This window comes from Mycetomoellerius zeteki, unplaced genomic scaffold (genome assembly GCF_001594055.1).
Source record: "Mycetomoellerius zeteki isolate Tzet28-1 unplaced genomic scaffold, Tzet1.0 scaffold407, whole genome shotgun sequence".
NCBI lineage: Eukaryota > Metazoa > Arthropoda > Insecta > Hymenoptera > Formicidae > Mycetomoellerius > Mycetomoellerius zeteki.
Genome location: NW_017257400.1, coordinates 353,521 through 376,021, shown reverse-complemented (window position 1 = coordinate 376,021; position 22,501 = coordinate 353,521). Strand labels below are relative to the sequence as shown.

Sequence of the window (22,501 nt, the reverse complement as noted above, 5' to 3'; positions counted from 1 at the left end):
ATAGAAATTTACTGTAATCGCTGCGAGTTATAATAAAAAATTTCCTTTAAAAAAACTGACTCATTAACATATTATTTAAAAAAAAAAATATTTGTAATTATCATGAAAAAGTCAATAATCGACTGTAATACTAATAGTCTTAAATACACTTCAGACTAAAAGTTTGGAAACACTTTTTAATTGATCTATTTAACAATAAAATAATTCTTTATATTCAATGATTGTTATTAAACCTAAAGAATTATTGTTAAAAAGACATTTTTATGGATATTTAAGAAAGTAATCCTATAAATGTCAATTTTTTAATTTATAATGTTTTCAAATTGTAGTGTATGTCAAACTTTTAATCTATATCTGTCCAACAAAATATTTTTATGGTTAAACATTTTTAATGCGTACGTGGTGTATGTTAATTTGTTAATTTATTTAAGAAACAAAATAAAACTGTGCAATTATAGTTTTTTATACATATTATAATTACGTTCTCAAATGTACAAATATGTGTTTCTCACTGATTGTACATATACAATTCTGTGTATATAAATATATACATATAAATATGTATATATTTATATATATATATATACCTTATTTTCATATTAAATGCCTCGCTAAATTTTATGAAATGTAAAATACGAAACATTTGGAAATTATTTCTTATTTCGTGTTTTTTGTATCAAATTAAAAACACATTTTACGTTAAAGTGGAAAAGTATGTAAGTACATTTTTCTAAAAATTTTTATTCATTTTTTGTACTCGTTACATATGTAAAGAGACATTCGTACGTTGGCCGACTAAATTCTTTTTTAGAAAGAATAGTGTGGCGAAAATGATCGATATATAAAAAAGGTGATACTCTCTAAATATTTAGCGAATGATTCAGCGTTACCTATATCGACCATTAAATAATCTTTGTTAATATTAATATTACGCATACTAATATTCAAGATTTCGTTAATCGGTAACGCGCTGCAAGCTGCCCGTGTCAGCTCATGTCACTCTCATCGTTTGCGAGTTTCAAACGGAATGTCGGGAATCGGGTAATTATATCCTAAAGTTGGCCTAGGTGTTGTAGGCGGCAGAGTTGGAGGTGGTGCAGGCCTTCCAGTTGGTGGCGGCAAAGTTGGCGTGCTGGGTGTAATGCTGTAAATAGGTTCAGGTGGCGGTGGCGGCGTCACAGTTGGATATACTGGTCTTGGGGTTGACGGCGGAAGATACGGTGGTGGTCGAGGTGGAGTAAAAGTTGACGGAGTGGTCGGCGAATAGGCAGGCGTGGTCTGACTATACGTACTACTCGGAAATGTTGTTCTTATAGATGGAGTATATCTTGTAATGGTAGGAGTATATCTGGTCGTAGTTGGGGTGTATCTGGTCGTGGGTGGAGTGTATCTGGTCGGGGGTGGAGTATATTTGGTCGTGGGTGGAGTGTATCTGGTCGGGGGTGGAGTGTATCTGGTCGTGGGTGGAGTGTATCTGGTCGTGGGTGGAGTGTATCTGGTCGTAGAAATTTCGGGCTCAGAATAAGGCGGAAGGTAAGTAGATGGCTGGACAGTGACTCGCGTACTGATTTGAGGAATAGGTCGAGTAATATATTGTGTAGTAATTCTTGGTGTAGGTCTTGTGGTAAAACGAGTAGATGTTTTCGTAGTATACCTTCCAAATTCAGTAACGAATGATCCAGCTTCATATTCTATAGGTCCTTGTGTTGTTGTCCTTGGTGGTACATAAGAAGGTCTAGTTGAAAGTGGAGGCAAGTAAGAAGGTGCGGTTTTAGGTGGAGGTGGAGGAGGTGGCGGTGTTCTTGGGGGTGGTGTTCTCGGTGGAAGAGTTTGAGGGGGCGGGATATATGGTGGTGGAGTTTGTGGGGGTGGTACGTATGGTGGTGACGTTCTCGGTGGAGGAGTTTGTGGAGGCGGTGTATATGGGGGCCTTGTGTATGGTGGCGGCGTTCTCGGTGGAGGAGTTCGTGGAGGTAGAGTATATGGTGGCGGCGTTCTTGGTGGTGGAGTCTTCACAGGTGGTAAATACGGTGGTTGTGTTCTCGGTGGAGGAGTTCGTGGAGGTAGAGTATATGGTGGCGGCGTTCTCGGTGGAGGAGTTCGTGGAGGTAGAGTATATGGTGGCGGCGTTCTCGGTGGAGGAGTTCGTGGAGGTAGAGTATATGGTGGCGGCGTTCTCGGTGGAGGAGTTCGTGGAGGTAGAGTATATGGTGGCGGCGTTCTCGGTGGAGGAGTTCGTGGAGGTAGAGTATATGGTGGCGGCGTTCTCGGTGGAGGAGTTCGTGGAGGTAGAGTATATGGTGGCGGCGTTCTCGGTGGAGGAGTTCGTGGAGGTAGAGTATATGGTGGCGGCGTTCTCGGTGGAGGAGTTCGTGGAGGTAGAGTATATGGTGGCGGCGTTCTTGGTGGTGGAGTCTTCACAGGTGGTAAATACGGTGGTTGTGTTCTCGGTGGAGGAGTTTGTGGAGGCGGTGTATATGGGGGCCTTGTGTATGGTGGCGGCGTTCTCGGTGGAAAAGTTTGTGGAGGTGGAGTATACGGTGGCGGTGTTCTTGGTGGAGGAATTTGAGGAGGAGGTGTATATGGGGGCCTCGTGTATGGTGGCGGCGTTCTCGGTGGAAAAGTTTGTGGAGGTGGAGTATACGGTGGCGGTGTTCTTGGTGGAGGAATTTGAGGAGGAGGTGTATATGGGGGCCTCGTGTATGGTGGCGGCGTTCTCGGTGGAAAAGTTTGTGGAGGTGGAGTATACGGTGGCGGTGTTCTTGGTGGTGGAGTCTTCACAGGTGGTAAATATGGTGGTGGCGTTCTCGGTGGAGGAGTTTGCGGAGGTGGTGTGTATGGGGGCCTTGTGTATGGTGGCTGTGTTCTCGGTGGAGGAGTTTGTGGAGGCGGTGTGTATGGGGGCCTTGTGTATGGTGGTGGCGTTCTTGGCGGTGGAGTCTTCACAGGTGGTAAATATGGTGGTAATGTTCGCGGTGGAGGAGTTGGTGGCGGCACAGTTCTTGGTGGCGGTGTTCTCGATGGCAATGTAAATACTGTACTTGGACTTGTATAAACATATCCACCGCTTGTTACTGGAGGTGGTGTTCTTGGTGGCGGTGTTCTAGGCGGCGGTGGTGGTGTCGGGAATGGAGTCCTCGGGGTTGTATATGTATATCCTTGTGTCACACGTGTTGACGTTCTTGGTGGTGGTGGTGGTGGTGGTGGCGGTGGCGTTCTTGGTGGTGGCGGTGGTGTTCTTGGTGGTGGTGGTGGCGGTGGCGGTGGCGGTTTTGGTGGTGGCGGCGGTGTTCTAGACGGCGTTGGCGTTGGGAATGGAGTCTTCAGGGATGTATATGTATATCCTTGTGTCACCACATTTGTTGATGGTCTTGGTGGTGGTGTTCTTACCGTTGTCCTTGGAGTTGTATAAGTAAATGGTGGTAGTGTCACCGTGATTGGCCTCAATGTTATTATGCTTGTCCGTGTCGTCACTCTGTCGACGTAATCATAGCTTACGATGTGTGTTTGATGAGAAATTATTAATTATTGTTACAAAATATAGCTTGGTCACAAATTTTTTAAAGACAAATCTAATCAGATTGATAGTTAGAAAAAGATATCATATCACCTTGTTTCTAAACTGTATTTCTTAAAAATAAAACTTTGGAAACATAAATACATATTAAAAAATAATAAAATTGAAAGACCGCTAATGTTAAACTTTAAATTAATAAGCGCCATAACGGTCAGAACGTTAAGATGTTGAACTATTATAAATTCATTTAAATGAATTAATTTCAGAAATGATAATTGCGTGCCGATATGGTTGTCGGACTTTCAACGCAATCAAATCTGAAAATATTAATAATCCCCCCCAAATTTCCCAACTTAACATATTAACTTTAACATATTAAAAAGTTTCTTCTATCAGATAATCTAATAATTATTGTAATACTGTGTTGAATTTTGAAGTATTATAATTAAAATCAAAATTTAAATACTAATTGGGTTCTCGAAATTAAAAAACAATGATATAATACGGACAATGAGCGTTAACACAGCGCGGGAATATTATAATTAACTTTTTCACAAGATAAGCAACAAGATAAAGGACCCATTTAGAAGATCTATATTAGTAGTGGTGACTTTCCTCTATATATGTATCAAAAGTGATATATAAGTATTTTTGGATTTTCGGATTTTTGACTACTTACGCAGGGGGAAAAGTGAAAGGCTTAGATGGTGGCTCATAGATGTAACCCTGGAACTGTGGGCTGTTTTCTATTGCACGTTTGCTTCTCTCACTGCTTGCATCTGTATGACACGTGGAAAGCACGGCCACCAGAATGGCCGCCCACAGCAGCTTCCACTGTAACACAACTTTTATTAAAATTTCACCATAGACGTAGTACAGATTAAGCATACCATTACGACCAAGCAATGGTTTATGGTAGCCCGTAAATGAGAAATAGAGAAAGAATACAACTCAGATTTCTTGTTATTTTCTCTATTAGAAGATAGTTTTCTACCTGTTAAAGAGAGAAAAAAGATTTGAATTGTTTTCTCTCTTACACGTACGACATATTCGATGTATCTATTATGTCTATGATAAAAACTAACTTGATTATGTTTACATGTATGTTTGATGAACGATAACTATCATTAGAAATATTTTTTGCGTTAAAGCTTCTTAGATAATTATCGCGCCAAGAATCGTTGATAAAAAGAGCAAATAAAAATTACTTCTCTTTCCCGTAATAATTAGTCGAACAATCACGTATGCAATTGTAATATATATTGTAATGTATCGAAGATCATCTCCGTGGGATAATCTCACGCTTCACCTACGATGATCTTACATAACTCATCTCGGTCACGAGGCACTATGTAATATGACGATGATGATCGTGAAAGGTTTGCGAGTATAGAATATGGTGTATCGTCTTTTCATTGATTAACGCGCGTGTTTGGCGATGCAAACAGTGCCATTTACTACAACTATGCGTGCTTCTTATTAATATATATATATATATATATATGTTTGTGTGTTTTCATACTGTAGAGCACGTGCTTCATTTTAAACAATTAAGCATTAGCTATTATAAACGCTTTTTAATGTAGATTTTATATATTTATTGTATTGGATTTTATTTTATGATATTTATAAAGTTAAATATTTTTAGTATGCTGTTTTTATTTTTATATTTAATTTCTCATTGCTTTTCTTATTTTTGTATTTGGTATATTTAGTGTGCAACATATTTTATATTTAAATCCTTTGTTATATTATAACAAAAATGTCTCTCTATAACAACACGTTTTGTTTCTTTAATATGTATGGATAACCTGCAAGTCGAGATGTGGTCTCATTAATGGGTTCAAAGGTGCCTGTTTCATGTCATCAGATTCAACTGGCACCTCTGACTGACGAATTAAATAGCCGTAACCGTACGCGACGGCATCTGTGTTCGATGAACGATGATCCAGTCTTGAAGAAGCGCGTCCGGTGACCTTTAGCTTTATAATTTATATTGAAGGATGGTAGCGCGTGCGCCACGGGAAAAAGATAGCCTCTCCCTTGTATCTTGCTTAGTGTGAAAGGTTTCATACAAGTGCTGAAGTCGGTTCACCAAAGAAACGATACAGATTATGAAATTGTGGCAAATGTCATTATCGTCCTAAAGTTCATAATGAAATAAAATTAAAAAAAATAGAATTTACAATTTTATAATTAAAGCTTTTAGTTCTCAACGTATAATTAAAATCTAATTAAGGTTGACTTTAAATAACGCATAAATAAATAGAAATTTGTAGAGAATTTATTAGAAGAATTTTAAGAATATTGTTTTATTAGGATAATACATACCTGAAGAGTTCTTAACGAATTGAATATTTTTAATTTTCCCATATTTCCGTTAAAAAATTTCAAATTAATATTTCGAGTTTGTGGGCTCACAGAATCAGAAGTGAATGTATAGATATTAAAATAAGCGTTTAAATACTGTAACAATAAAAATAACAATACAAAATTTATGAAAGATTTATGATATGTAACATGTATAGTTTGGATTTAACATCGACTTTCATATGTTTTACATAGTTCCTTTCTAATTGCTCCGTAGTTATGGAATCATAACGTTTGTTAGCGTTAAACATGTGAGCAACATCGTGTATATTGTCACAACACAGTATATGTAATAAAATTATTATAAAAGAAGTGCAGGGATTATAACTAACGTGTAAATATTCTTAATAATTATTATTATTTAAAAAGAGATATATGCATAATGTTATAAGAGACTCGCACAAATATATATGTAAAATGATAAAAATATAAAGCATTTAAATTTATAATAATTCATTTAAAAACAAAAATTGATAAAAAAGATCAAAGAAATAATGGTTACTTTAAATCAGAGCTCATTGTAAACAGTTTGGAGCAAAATATTGCAAGTTAAACTTTTATAATTCGTAAGGAAGCTTATAATACATTGTTAAATCAAAGATTGATATTATAAGAAACAATATAGCTATTTCTACACCTTCCTGATAATATCTTCGTGGCATCATCTAAGTTAATCGATTATGTCTATTTTAACTTTTCACTATATCTGTTCCACCTTTGGCCTTTACCATATTTGCTTTAAACAGGTTCCTATCGTAACATGTCATTGCAGGAACCCTATTGTACTAACAACAGAGAATTCTCTCTTGTTTATGTCGGCACAAAAATCACAAGAATTTTAACAGTCATGTAGAATAAGTCAATGACAACTTATGTTCTGAAATAGATTTTCGCTGCTTACGCAAAACTATTATTTAAAAGGCGTTATTGACCAAGTCTTATTTACGAACATAATTTTTTATTTAAACTAAGAGAGATCTATATTATATATTTTATATCACATTTAAAATAATCTTATCAAACTAATTTGCAGTAAAATTTGTATTTGTTAATTCTAAATACATAGTTTTAAATTAATTTTATTTATATCCTTATTTAATAAGTTTAGTTGTTTATTTGCTCTAAAATGGCTAATCATGAATTCGTGTCGTGACAAGGATACATTTACATACACACTTCCTCAAGGCATTCATTAAGACTGATCCAGGAGACTGATTCGCGTAGAACATCGTTATTATGTAAATGAAAACACTGTATAGGAAGTATCCGTTTTATTGAGACCGATATAAGCTCAAGTCTCTATGAAAATTACACAGTTATGTAAATGTAAAGGGATTCGCGAACAATATTCTTGCAAAGTGTCTGCAAAATAGCCTATTATTTCATGAAAAAGACAGGACCGTGATTTGCAAGGTACAAACCGTTTCCTCCCTCTTTCCTCTCGCAGAATGCTAGAAGTTATCTTTGATGGAATTTATGACGGGATTTATTTGCAAACCATTTACCGGTGACATGAGTAATCATCTTATTCTTGCAATTGTAGGATGCTCAAAAGACTTTAAGAAAGAGGAGGAGGTTGCGCTTTCTCAAGAGTCTTGAGGGATCATTTAAATTTAAAACGCAACGCAATAGCACGTAAAGAAGCTTTCGAAACTCCGTTGTGCAGGTACACGCGCGCATCATTTTTATCTCAAACGATTCTCTCGCTGCACGTGACAAGTAGGGCAATTATTAGAGCATAATAAGTGCGGCCACCCGGTAGTATGCTTATCCTAATTTGTTCAGCGCTATGCGATAAGTGCGATCCGTGCAGATTAAGTAAACAATCGATCACTCTCACAAAGTGATCCTTAGATATTTCGTTTACATTTGGAGAAAGCGAGAGTTCGCGAGCCGACCGATAAGCGACATGGACTTCGATGGCCTTTTTCTCATTGGGTCGACATCGTGTAAGGTGCAAAATATGTTACGCAACGCAATCGAGTGTTAAAATTTCTAATCATGCGGCTGTCGCTAATGGACATACGGAAGAGAGTCGATCAAATATCACGAGGTATAGAATTTCTTTTGTGCGGATCTTTCTGAGAAAATTGCACGGATAAATGAAAATATCCTCCAGAAAGTGTTGCACACGTCATTTACAGAAGTAGATTTTATTATAATAATTAAAAATGACATGGTGCAATTAAAAACTTTCTATAATATATAACCCAGGGTATTAAAATTTCAGTTGATATAATAATTACTCAATAAAAGATTTATGTAATTTCTGTAAATGTCGAAGGTGAAACCACGAAAAATCTTTATGAGACCTTAATTAAATGGTATCCTAAGAATTTAACAAATTTATAATTTTCATGAATAAGTAGATTCTATTCCAGTATCTTCGAATGCTTGTCGGATTTTGTATGCAAATTATGTAACCTTTCCTGTTAAATAAATGTCAAGGATTTAACAAGAACAAGCTCTTAATATCTAAAGAGGTAACATTTGGATATGTTGAATTAATATTCTGAATGATGTTCGCGTAAGGAACATATGCATGGCAATAAAAGTCCTGGTAACGTCTAACCAGTAGTCACATTACATGTTTTGTAATAACGGATTATCGAATCAATAGTGTCCATTAATATATAATTATGTTATTGATGGAATGTTGATTGTAAAAAACGGGCAGTAAAGAGATTCCACAATAAGTTCACAAGTTAATAATCCTTGGTCATACAATCTCATGATTATATGACCATTTATAACAGCTGGTTCATGAAGCTGTATCATTAGTATTCATCTACTGCAGCATACATTACGAAAGCAGATAATGTAACAAATGTACAGCGCATGCTAAAAGGAATTCGGAAAAGTTAATGTAATATTTCATATTATAATCGTTTATGCAAAAATTAGACAAAATGTAAGCAAAATATGCATAAATAAATAAAAGCATATACAGGGTGTTTCCAAATTAAATGGCAAAACTTCGGGAGCGTGTAGAGGAGTAAAAAACTAAGAAAAAAAGTCCTATAGACATATGCTCCTTTTTGCTTTGTTTCGCAGGAAATCACGAAAAAAGAAAAAAATATATTTAATTTATTATTTTAATTATTTTATTTATAAACTTTTTAATGAAGATTTTGTTCGAAATGTGCACCTCTTGCAGCAATACAAGCATTGCATCTGTCAAACACGGCTCTTGTAGCAGCCAGGCACTGTTCTTGCGATATTCTGTTCGCTGCAGCTACGATACGATTTCTCAAATGTTGCTCTGATTGAATAGGCGAAGAATAAACTTCTTGCTTCAGAGTACCCCATGCATAGAAATCTAATGGCGTTAAGTCGGGCGAACGAGTTGCCCAATGTACTGCTCCTCCACGTCCAATCCATCGTTGTGGGAATTTTCTATCTAACCAGGTTCTAGCGACTCTGCTGTAATGAGCAGGGCATCCATCTAATTGAAACCACATTTCAGTACGTTGTTGTAATGGGATGTTTTCTAAATAGTCAGAAAATTCATTCTCCAAGAAATTTAGAAAACGGTCCCCATTTAATCTTGCAGGTAAAAAAAACATTTTTTTTCGATTTCTCTGAAACGGAGCAAAAACGAGCATATGTCTATAGGACTTTTTTTCTTAGTTTTTTACTCCTCTACACGCTCCCGAAGTTTTGCGATTTAATTTGGAAACACCCTGTATATATAAATGTCAAATAAATTAAAGTAATATACTCGTGGCAATTGAATAATCAGCGTGCATTTCACAAGCACATGAGAGAGGTGTAACACAAGCCAGAGGCCTAACGTAAGAAGAAGAAGAAGAAGAAATTAAAGTAATGTGGAATGTATATGCGTTCCTATTACATACACATAAAATTGTATTCTTGTTTTTCTTAAAAATCATCTCTTTCTTTAGTGTATTGTTATAAATATATTATATATATCAAGAATCTATTGCTCATAAATAGTATTATTGATGTCTCACATTTTGAAGTGTTATTCTCTATTACTTTGTTGATAATATTTCTCGTATTTTATATTTCAATAAAGTTATACATATGTATATCACAATGCAACAGAGCTTTAGAACAACATGAGATTTGGGAAGAATTCCATTTCGCAAGAGGGGTCGATTCTCTACGTAACGCTCATCCTTGACAGAAAAAAAGCAGGTGCCATAATTCGCGTACGACACCCAGACTGCGAATCGCGCCGTAGTTGGTGGACATTACCGTGGAGAAAGCAATTTGTCGGGTTTGGCTTAATACGGCAGACTCCTCTTAGCGAAACAGGCTTAATAAGTGTGCGTTCAATGGGTGAGCGTGTACAGCCGGGTCAACCTTATAAGGTGCAAATATAGTATCTTGCATAATTCGTGCGAACCGCCAGTAAGTTACGTCTTACTAGTATTAACAAAGCACGGTTAAAGCCTTCGGGACAGGTGCTTTCCAATTATCTCGCTCACGATGATAAATGTTTGTATCAATTAGCGTAATCTCCACTTGATTGCGTCATATCTCTAAAAGTCACGACGCTAGATACCATGTTACGCATAACAACTAAATGACGAACAAAATAAGAAAATTGAGAAAATATTATGGAACATGTAAATTTTATAAAATTTTTTATTTACACGAAGAGGACGTTTTGATAAAATATTTAAAAATTTAGCTAGACAGATTTAAAAAGTAATTTTGTTGGATCATTAAAATAATGTAGGACGGTCAAACTAGTTGCTAGATTGCTCAAACTTTTTACAGTATGGCTTATCATGATTCAGAATCTTATGTAATTATTTTGATAATCCAGCAATTCTTTTCTAATCTGTGTCTAGCTAAATACTTCAGCAAAATCGTTTTTTGGTGTAATTATAAGAAACACGTAAAGACTACATTACAAATACGATTCTCACATATTTGACCTTTTAGCTTCACAAATTTGTAAAAAATTTTATTAGTTTTTTTTTGCGACACTTTCAATTTAATTAGAGTAATGTATACTTCATTAATACTATAGTAATTTACAATTCTCCAGATATTCCAAGTTGCATATACTTATCATACATTAGTATTAATTACAAATGAGTAAAGATAGATCTTGCATCAACTAATATTTACGCGTCATTATTAATTATTTGTTCATTAATAACCAGTCAATATTAATTACTACGCAATCTATGAAAGTATGAAGACTTCCATAATTATCGGCGTCTTATTGCACCTGCGACTTGTAATTACTTTCTGCATACGGCGAGGCGTCACGTCTCTGTCGTCGAAGAACAACACGGCTCGGAAAGACTGACGAAGCTATTGTCAAACGCCGACAAAAGTCCCGGCTGTGTAGTACGTTGTTTTCACTGCTTAACATGACAGAGCCTTTCTTTCCAAGCCGGATCAGTACGTGCAAACGGAAAACTTGTGTCTTTGCTTTTCAACCCCATGACGTTTCCATATACGTTTAACTGATCGTATTTATACATAGTAAGAAACTTGCAGTAACTCATCCATTTACCGCGGACGTATCATAAAAAATACCACTTTCCTCCTCGTATTATACGTAACAGTATGTAAGCCTGCTTCATGTTGCGGTGGCATTGTAGTAAAAACTTCAAGTTTTTTATATCTAACAGTAAGAATAAGTTGAGGATTTCTTAGCCAAAAATGATTAAACGAAGAGACGTCAATTTTGCTGGTCCATCAATGTCGATCGACGTCAGTTTAACTAATATAATATAATTATACTGGTTGATACGTGAAAGCCTCAAAAGTATTAATGTAAGAGAATATATATGATGACGAGTTTATATTTCACGAATTTGTGTGGGACGTATGATTAAACCTGATAGAATCCAGTTTTATGTCGCGAATCTTCTCGCCGCTGCCAAAAGGCAGAAGTTCGCGCCGATGATGAGCCGCATTATAATTGCATTACGCAAGCAGACCGGCGGTTGACCTCGCAAGATCGATTCTGTCCGGTTCGCGACGAGAAAAATAGGTGGGAGAAGAAAAAGGACAACTGGGTATTTATCGTTATTACGAAAGGTGGACTCATCTTGAAATTTACTGACCAATTTGGTCTCGCAGCGATCCGTTATTACATAATCAAAATACCACAATGAACGGCATCGCTGGTGTCGACCGGTTACTTGGCTGCAGTTCGGCTGATCGATGTGAGAGAGGCGAGGATATAGGAGATGAGGACGGTGCCCGATAAATGCAAATAAACGTCGGCATGTCGTACGGACGCGAACGATGTAAATGTGAAACGACGTCGTCATATCGCAAAAATCTTGATCTCGTGTTCGGGTCTCGTTGACGAATAATTGTTTGATATTGATAGATAGATCGGGCGTTGTAATGATGGATTCTGAGATGTTTGGATCGCTTTCTATATCACGTAACATTGCTTTGCATTTCTTTCGTAACAAGGGATCATGAATTGTATTTCGAGGATATTATATCACGCGTTGATAGCTCGAATTTAGAAGTTGAAATTAGAAGTTGAAGTTTTTAATTAAGTCGAGGACCAATTAAAAGTTATGTCATCCACAGCATGAATCGTTATTGTATTATATACTGTTATCAAAGGAGCAATGATAACCTAATTCTTTAAGTCAAATAACATTTTGTAATTTTTAACTTCTATGTGTCAAAATATAAATCAATCCATTTCTGTGGTTAGTTTCAAAGTAAACACTGTTCATACTAACACATCTGCTTAGTAAATAATAAATTAGAAATTTTTGAGTAAAATCTAATCGCAAATTTAATAATTCTAGGTTGCTGCGAGACGAAATAATACCTTCTCGAGTAAAATTCTTTAATATTGTTAAATTAACGACGTGTTGAGTATAAATAGTGGCGACTTACAGGAATGATTAAAAATAATTCAAATAATTCAAATATGATTTAACATTATGAATTTTATAGTATATTCCTGTGATTCTTAAATTTCGTTATTGTGATAAAATATTGTATCTGAAGATTCCGGACATTGAAATAATTTTTGTAGATCAATTTTTAAATCCTGAAAAGATATATAAGTGAAATTAATAAATTGCTCATTGTCGCAAATTAAACCATTTGAAGCGAAAATTTAAAAAAGTGTATGTATGTTAAGTTTATAATAAAATTTCACAGTCTTGAAAAACATTCTTGGGCAATGCAAATGTTTCTGAAACACGAAGTTTTAAGATATGCAATTGCGAAACCGTTATTAATACTTCATCTGTAAATACGACATTCTTGTATTACAAATACAGTGAAATAATAACTAAATACAAATTTATTGTATTATAAAACGATGATTTCAAAATATTTTTAATCTTTAGGTAAAACACGTTTTCGGAATTTTTAAGTCAAATTCTTACGATATTAAAAAGGGAATTTTCGTTACGCAATACATATAACACAAATTTCTTACAATTTTAAAAATGTATGAATTTTGTCAAGGCTGTAATAACCTCGAAAAAGTCCTTCAATGCCATTTTCTAAATACTATCAATTGAACGGACAAATTCTGATGAACCACACTCTTAATGACAGCTCTATAAGTTTCATTGATTAATTCCTTTGATAACCGCGGAATGATGAAGCTCGAGTTTTCTAATTAATACACAGTCAGCGGATTTCCGAGGACAAAACGCATATTGCAAAATGCATATTTGAATGGATACACGCATTTATATATGCTAAACTAGTAACAAAATATTATAGAAGCGTGCGTTTATTTTTAGGAGGTCGTCACTGAAATGGTCGAGTGACATCAAGAGTTCTCTAATTTTGGTGGATTATTGAAATAATGCCGACATTTCTATGTTAACACGTTACTTAATGTCGAGATACGATATGACGACGAGCCATAAATATGACTGTGTCGAATTAATTTCAAAATTGTCATGATCCGTCACTAGTTCCAAGGACTTAATTAATTCGTATTAGCGATGAGTCGTCAACTTGTTCACCGAAACGGTTACTTTCACAATCTATGACTTACCTATACGAATTGATATTAATTCAAATGTTATTTATAACACTATTAATATTATAATTACAATAAAAATTTACAAATTTTGTTTTAATATTTAATGTTTCTGTTCACAGAGTAATTAATTTTCAAAAAAAGTATCTAATAATTTTTTTACTTTACCAGAAGCAGATGCAAAATCAATGAGATCAATTTTATAACATAAGAAACGATTATAATTTTAGGTACATCGAAAGAATAATTTTGTTGAAATGTTTAAAAATTTAGCTAGATGCGAATCTGAAAATAATTTTGTTGAGCCAAAATAAATTCAAGCATGCTGAGCAACCCTGGTCCATAAGTCGAAATCAAGTTAATATCGATTGATTTTTCGGACCGTTTAATTTGATATCGACTACATTTTCTATTAATCTTCGAAGAAGATTGACATTTTATCAACGTTGCACCGATGAAATGTCGATTTTCTTTCGAAGATCAACAAAATATCTAGTAGATATCAAATCAAATGGTCCTAAAAATCAATCGATTTCAAATCGACTTGTGAACCCGGGAATGCTGCAAAAAAATATTTGATACTCCATCTTGAGTTAATATATTTGAGCATAATTATTTTGATAGTCCAATAAAATTATTTTTAGATGTGTATCTAGCTAAATCTTCAAATACTTCAGCGAAGCCATTTTTTCCGGAAAAATATCTTATGTCGTTATTATGTTCATCCTTTGCTCGTAACATATATCAACTCTAATAGTTCAACGATCGAACAAATCGTTTTGTGATGGCAATTGTGACGATTAAAACGAAGTAAACCGTGAAGATACCGAATCCTCGAACGTGACGAATCGTCAACAGGATCATTCATCATTCTGTCAGTGGACGATAATCTGGGGATTTAGAAGAAAAAAATTTTCTCGCGGTAAAAGATCTGTTTGCGTAACATGCCGAGCACATGCTTCGGCAGTAATTACGACATTTTTGCGGATCGCTAATGATGCGCAGTCATTGACATTCAGCCGAGGTAACGGATAAATCAGTGAAAGTTACGATTGCGTTACAAAATGAGTAATTAATATTATAATCGGTTAATCGTAAATTACAATTCGAAATATAAATTTGTATAAATAAACAACGTTATTATATATATTTTCTACGATTCTTTAATTTATTCATACAATGTAACAGATTTAATTTCTTTAAAGTACGTTATGTCGATCAATAATAATAATTATAACGTATTTTGTTACATCTGTAGTTTTATTAATTTGTGTTTAATATATATTCTTTTATTATATATCTATATTTCATTAATAATCTGAACAGTTAAAAGATACACTTATTTAATTAGGAAACATTAAAAATGTTTGCATATACACATATATGATATTACATTAATTCGAAAGTATCATAATATTTCTTATAACGCGACGCTAAAATCTTTCGTTTGACTCGCGTAACTTTCGAGTTAATGATCGAATACGTATTTCTATTATCTCATGTGTTAAATGCTGATGAATATTACAGATAAATATAATGTTTTTGCACCGCATGCGGAATTGTGCCATTGACGTAAAGTTTATCTTATTACGTAGGTATCTGTACTTCTCATTCATAATTTTTATGTACAAATACCATAAATATAATTGTAAAATTACACCAAATCAATCATAATGATTTTTATAACAATATAAAAATTTATTTACAACTAAACGACGACACTAATTAATTATACGTATGTGAAGAGTTATGCAAGGTTTAATCTGCGCCGATCTTTAACCCTCGGTTGACTTGAGCAAGAATTTCAATTATCGCATCGCGCCGGTGCTAAACTATTGCACGACAATTTCGCTAATCTTGCTACTTGTCGATAGTTACTCGTTAACGTATAGGCTTTATTTAATCAACAGATTATATCATGAAGGCTTGATTAGCTACCGAGAGGTTTCGTAGGGTATTATGCTACACTCTTGTAAAATAGAATTCTTAACGTTCCCATAATTATTTTACCATACAACAATAATCTCACAAATGCCAAACATTTTTTTCTCAATGCAAATTCTATGATAAAATTCTAACTCAATGCAAATTCTATTTTACAATCATTATTGCTATAAATGTTAGTAATAATTATATTTATAATTCTATCAAAAAATATATAATGAAAATAACTATAAATATAAATTATAATTAAAAGAAATTATAAATTACAAATATATAAACTATAATAATTGTAACAATTTTTTTTCTCAATGTGAAATATATATATATATTATAATGATGGCGATTTTTGGAAAAATTAAATATATTAAAACTACTCCGCAATAAAAATCTCAATTTAAAATGGATTTTAATTTAACTCTTAGATTTAAATATCATTTTTCAAGTACATAGATAACGAGCGCAATATCAAGACATTCTGATGAAGCAGAAACAAGAGATGAATGAAAAAAGTGAGAGTCAGCAAATGAAAGCGATTAAAATCATCAAAGAACTACCGTCGATTCAAGTATCTTCCGTACTTTGTTTGGATTCACCTAATTTGAATAAGGCGTGCTAGGCCGTGAACCGGTGAGAGACTTGTGTAGATATCGTAACTGTACCTTATTTGATGCCGAAGAAGAACGCGGTTGTATTACGCCATGAGATCTTCGAGATCTCTAATGGCACGCGAACCGAACAGTTTGATGGCGTGTGACTTTTTATGCGCAGAAACCGCGCGACTGACCTTTACCGGACGAAAACTTATTTCGTTACATGCATACATTTCGTTCTCATTTTAATCCACATACTGGAAAAAAAGTCTGGTTGCATTAATTGGTATTCTGGTTAAAAATGGACAAATTAGAATTTTTTAATTGAATCTATTATAATTCGCTAGTTAAAATAATTAGAATTCTTATTAATGTGCTCAGAATCTTCTGGTTCGTTCAATCAGAAATTTTTGTCAGAGTGCATATTAAGAAAGAATAATGCACTTCTAACTCGATCGATGGAGTTCGAAGAAATATAAATATTATATAAATTACTGACAAATTATCTTTCAGTTATACTGAAGAAAATTTTTAATTAAAAAAGAATAAATCACAGAAGATTCCGATTATATCAATTAAAATTCTGATTATCTCAACTAGAATTATATATAATAAATTCAACCAAAAAATTCTGATTTGTTTATTTTCAACCAGAATTCTAATCAACGTAATCAAACTTTTTTTCCAATACATCTAATTCAATTCACTAGTTTGTGAATTTATATATTTTGTAAGAGAAAAGATTAATAATAACGTTTTTTATTTTAGAATGCTTTTAGCAATCACGAAGCATACCGAGGAGATAATAATCTAAAATGATTTCTATGTTAATAAATATAAACAAGTTAATAAATTAGGTGAATGGTTCTTTAGAAATTTCATGTATTAAGATTGTTCAACGCGAAGAGAATGTAAGATTTGCACTTAATGGACTTCTAAATAAAGCTTGTACTTTTAAAATATACTTGAGAAACGTTTCCACAATTCTTTATTTATTATTTAATTTGTAATTTAATACAAAATATGAACAGTTTTGATGCATTGAGTAAAATTTCTAGTTGAGAATGAACGAACCAGTATATTCTGATCATATCAGCCAGAATTCTGCAACTGCAGGTTATCGTAATTGGACATTTGGTTGACATCTCGCGATTAAAATTCTAATGTATTTAAATAGCAAACTCTGATTTGTCTATTTTCCACCAGAATTCTACAACTCAAGACTCTTTTTCTAGTATGTGTATATATGTATAGTCGAACTTCCAAATTATACAAGAATTCATAATTCAACTAACAATATTTAATTAACAATAAAATTTAGACAATTAATAATATTTAATTAGCGATAAAAGAGTTTCAAAATATTTAACTTTACCACTCTCTTTTTCAATTTAATAACAAAACTTCTGAATTCTAAAAAATGATTACAATCTATTTTATTAAACGAAATTTTTAGTCTGCCTACTCTTCTTTCACTATTCTTCTTTCACCTGCGCATGATAACTTCATTACATCTTTTTCGAAAAAAAAAAAGAATTTTCATTACGAGAAATTTGAAAAACTAACAAAATTATAAAAAAATATATCGGACAAAACGGATTTCAAGTTAAGGGACAATAACTCTTGGCATTTTTGCAACCTGCCGCACCTGTCTCACTATATTCTTACTAGAAGACCGGGTTTATGTGTAAATACCAAACGACAGACTCATCGATGAAAACGCTCTTTTGTAGAAAAGAAAGTGCACATGACGAACATAACGCTTGTAAGAGTCGAAAATTGAAGGCGCCAAGACAACCGGGTGTTTTCGCCATTGTCACGAGAGTGCATGCGGAATAAATTATCGTCGTTGCATCTTTGCTGTCGCTGGGCTCGATACTTTCTACGGCGAATTTTTTATGTTATCCCAGCACGACAAAAAAGGAAACTTAACTGTAGAACTGAAATATATGTAGAATGTCTCATAAAAAGACATATGTAACAATACTCGACAATATTTTTAAAAATTTTTAATTTTTTTCTGTGAAAATCAAAAAAGTTTAATATTAAAAGCTAACAACACCCGAAATAAAACTTTCAATTAAATCTTACAAAGTAAAAAAATAATAGAATTTTACATTACATTAAGAGAAATATTTAGTTTAAAATTTAATTAATATAAAAAATATTATATATCAAATATTTAATAAATAAGAATTATGAGTTTTTTAATACAAAAAGTAAAACATTTTCTTCTTTTTTTACAAATTTTGATTTCTTATCACTTTTTTAAATATTTAAATATGGCAACGGGATTATCACTTTTACTTTTATGTTTTCATCTGCCACGAGATGCAACATTACTGCGATGTTTTGCACGAAAACGTGCAAAGAAAAAATTTTTAGAACTTCAGCATGGTATGACCATTGGATTGAAAGATCGATGAAAGGTGAAGGGTACCGTGTAAAGTTCAATTTTTCAATCTCTATTCTCGAATAGCAGCTATAACCTTCCACCAGATTTCTTCACTGTATCTCACTTCTCCAGAACACTCGCCGATGAGAAACGTACCCACAACCCCTTCGCGCGTCGAATACACCACCCCTTCCCGTTCGTGCCTATTTTCTCTCACATCACTTTTGCGTCCACGATTTGTGATACACTGCTACTTACCATGGCTAGATCGCTGCGCTGATCACCGATGAAGATGACCAAAACAAAACGGACACTTCAAAACGGACACATGCCTCACTCGGGAGAGCGCGAGCGTCCCGGGAGGTGACTTCTTCGTTTGCGGACGACCAAGAGCATTTATAGGATTTACCTGATTGGCTGGTGGGGAGGACAGAACGTTCGGTCCATGATGATTATTGCCAAGCATGAGATGTCCGCGGGAGGATGCTGTAATTCTTCTACTTCCAAGCACATATACAGGTGGGGGTTGGAAAGGTAGAGGGAGAGAAAGAGCTGGAGAAAGACGGAAAAGGATAGAGGGGAAGTCGAACAAAGAGAGAGAGAGAGAGAGAGAGAGAGAAAGTGAGAGTGAGCATCTCATGAGAAGGACGGAGCCATCCGCGGTATTCCAAAGGTCTGACAGAACGAACGATGGATGCTGAATGGCAATAGCTGAAGGACTCCGTATTCGTCCCTGATCCAAGAGCGTGTCGGTGAACGTCCGGAGATTTCGAGAGACTTGAGGACGTGTGTTGAATGCCGATATCATATCTATGTCGCTGAATACTGGTACATATATGCATTGGACGTTAAAAAAAATTTCGCGAATTCGGTGGCAGCAAGATGAATAATGTTCGCTGTCAAATCAAGCTCCGCGATGTTCTTATTCTGATAGAATACGCAGGAACAGTCGTATATGTGAAAAAATATATGCAAGTTTGATGTTAATAACACTGAACAACAAATTTTGATCAACATTTTATTTGTCAACAGGTAGTAAGTGTTCCTTATTGTGGAGGTTTTTATGCTGAAAAAGAATATACTTTTCAAAAAATCCATCATATTCTCTTGAATTTAAAAAAACTCTGCTTTGAATTACTTATGTAATGTAAGTTATAGTATATGTAATACATAGTTATAATTTTAGTATCTTTTACAATACGTGAAAATAAATATGTATGAAGTCTATTAGTGTTTATGTGCAATTTTAAGTAATATATATTAAAATAATAAAATTTATTGACAACAATTAAATTTACAATCAGTGTAATTAATTTTACAATCTAATCATCACAATAGTGTGACACAATATTACATTTAAGTAATCTTCTTATGTAGCTTGATTGAAGGATCCACTAAAATTACCTAGAACGTTACTAATATAAATCGCTATTACTAAATAAGTAAAAATAATGAATCAAAATAAATCAAGTTGTACTTGATCGAATGTCATTGAACCACATAATCGATTACAATATTCCCACCACTCCTTTCTCTGCATTATTTTCTACAGAAAGACAAGGATATTGAAACTTCCGCACCGTGATCCGCCGAAAATAAAGTTAACGTACATATATCTTTTAAATGTCAACAGGACCAAATCTCGTTTTATATATTTGCTTCGCTATGTAATATTAAATGATGGAAGGGTCATATGGGCACTCCGATAATTACATGCCACAGCTAACGCGACGATAAACTTCACGGTTCCATTATGCAACATGCTTTTTTGCACGGTTTTGAGGTCTAAGAGTGTAATTCAAAGTGGCGATAAATACCACCATGACAGTAAACGATTGGATGGTCTGGGAAGATGGTAACATACTTTGCTATTGTAAATGTCTACCGTGCGTATGTCCGTCAAAGGCCGATCTCTATTGATTCTGGCTGATATAACGTAATGTAGGAGCCGGTATATATATCCGATCGAATTTAATTGCCGTCGTAAAGCGAGGGTGATGCGGGTTTACATTTCACTGGACCGTATTTACAGTTTGTGGATTTTGATATTGTTGACATTTTAGTATTGCGCAAGAGTATTATAGACTGCGCATGATGTAAGACTAATCGATTTACGACCGTTGACGAAAGCTGTCGGTAAAATTTTGATATTCATCTGCTAATTTCTCTCATCGTAAAAGCTTTAAGACTATAACTTGTAACTGCTTTCAGTTATGGCCTAAAAATTATTTGATATTAAATAGTTTTATCAATTTGCAATTTTATGGAATTTAATTTGTCGCTAGTTAGTGATATCAATTCTTTTATACGAATGATACACATCACTTAAGTTATGTGCTATTTGAAAGGTTTTAATATTGTCTTAGAAATCAGATTATGTAGATACTATAATCTAAGTTTTTTTGTTTGGTGTTACATCCCAAACATCAAATCGATGTCGATTCCATTGTCATTTCTTACTAGGACATACGCTTACCTAATTTTATGTTTTGAATGGAGCGAAAGAGGCATGCTTTGGCCATCTCTTTTCTCTGGTATCCTCCTTTGGATTTCTTTTTCTGGTATATCAAGGTCTTAATTTTCTCTACTAAGGTGTCAAACGTAAATGTCTTATGCAATCGAATGGTGACCGCCATTAGCACCATAAACTAACTATATGCTACATTGTACTTGTGAAGTGGAATACTAGCTCCGACATCTTTCGTATCACTAAAGGTACTCATGTGAAATTTTAATAAAAAACTTTTTTAGTTGTATTTACAATAAAAATATTAAAAATATGTATATATATTTACTTTTACTTCTTATCATCTTAAATTTAAAATACCAAAGGTTTATATTACTCCTCTCCTTTCTCAATATTTCTATTTTTATTTTATATCTATTTTTCAATTTCTGCAATAAAATAAATACGTAAATAAGAAATATGTAATTAACTTAATAGTGTACAGTTTACTTAACGGCGTGTAGTTTCTTGATATTTTATAATAAAATTTTGTAAATATAAAAATTTTCATACAATTTAATATATTTATATTCATTAACATAATTTTTTCAACATTAATTATTAATATAATTTTATTTGATCTTATGTGATAAATCACGGGTGGCGCGCATCTGAATGCAAAAGGCGCATTTCACACGACGACGACTTTTCATTTATGCGGGGAAAAAGTGGCGAAAAAAGCCAACAGACTTTTCGTTGCGCAAGGAAGAAGTGCATTAATGTTTCTTCTTGAGTCATGTAAACTCGTCATCGGGCACGAGATGCTTAGACACAATGATGCTCGAACGATCATCAGCGGGTCATCGCAAACATTACGCGAGCTTGCATTTACGCGTAGCGATGCACCAGCTACCGTGAGGTCCAATAAAAGTTTAGTGCCAGTGGCGCAAGTACTTAGAATAAGTACCTAAGTTATTTGCTAACGGGAATAGTACTCGTGTAGAGAAATCTTCAATCTGTATGACCTTTGCGTTTGTTTCAAGGTGGTAGTCACTTGCGGTGTCAGAAAATTATAAATGATTCGATCGTTAAATAATTAATTTTTGCAAAGAATAATTCGAAATACACTAAATAGTTTTTTTAAGAATATTTTAAGACTCTTCTATTATATATTGTATATACGTATATATATAATATTTATATATAGTATATACAATATATATAAACAATATTTATATATATATATATACAGGGTGTTTCCAAATTAAAT

General features: G+C 33.9%; 1 protein-coding gene across 1 annotated transcript; it reads right to left on the bottom strand.

Annotated features, from left to right (window-relative positions):
- Window positions 1–721: 721 nt before the first annotated feature.
- Window positions 722–19,143, bottom strand: LOC108726264 (proline-rich extensin-like protein EPR1). Its single transcript, XM_018453725.1, has 4 exons — window positions 19,044–19,143; window positions 4,197–4,351; window positions 2,346–3,475; window positions 722–1,940 (listed from the first exon to the last, which is right to left on the bottom strand). Exons 1-4 carry the CDS (start codon window positions 19,044–19,046, stop codon window positions 1,003–1,005), a joined length of 2,226 nt encoding a protein of 741 aa, XP_018309227.1. The 5' UTR covers window positions 19,047–19,143; the 3' UTR covers window positions 722–1,002.
- Window positions 19,144–22,501: the final 3,358 nt, after the last annotated feature.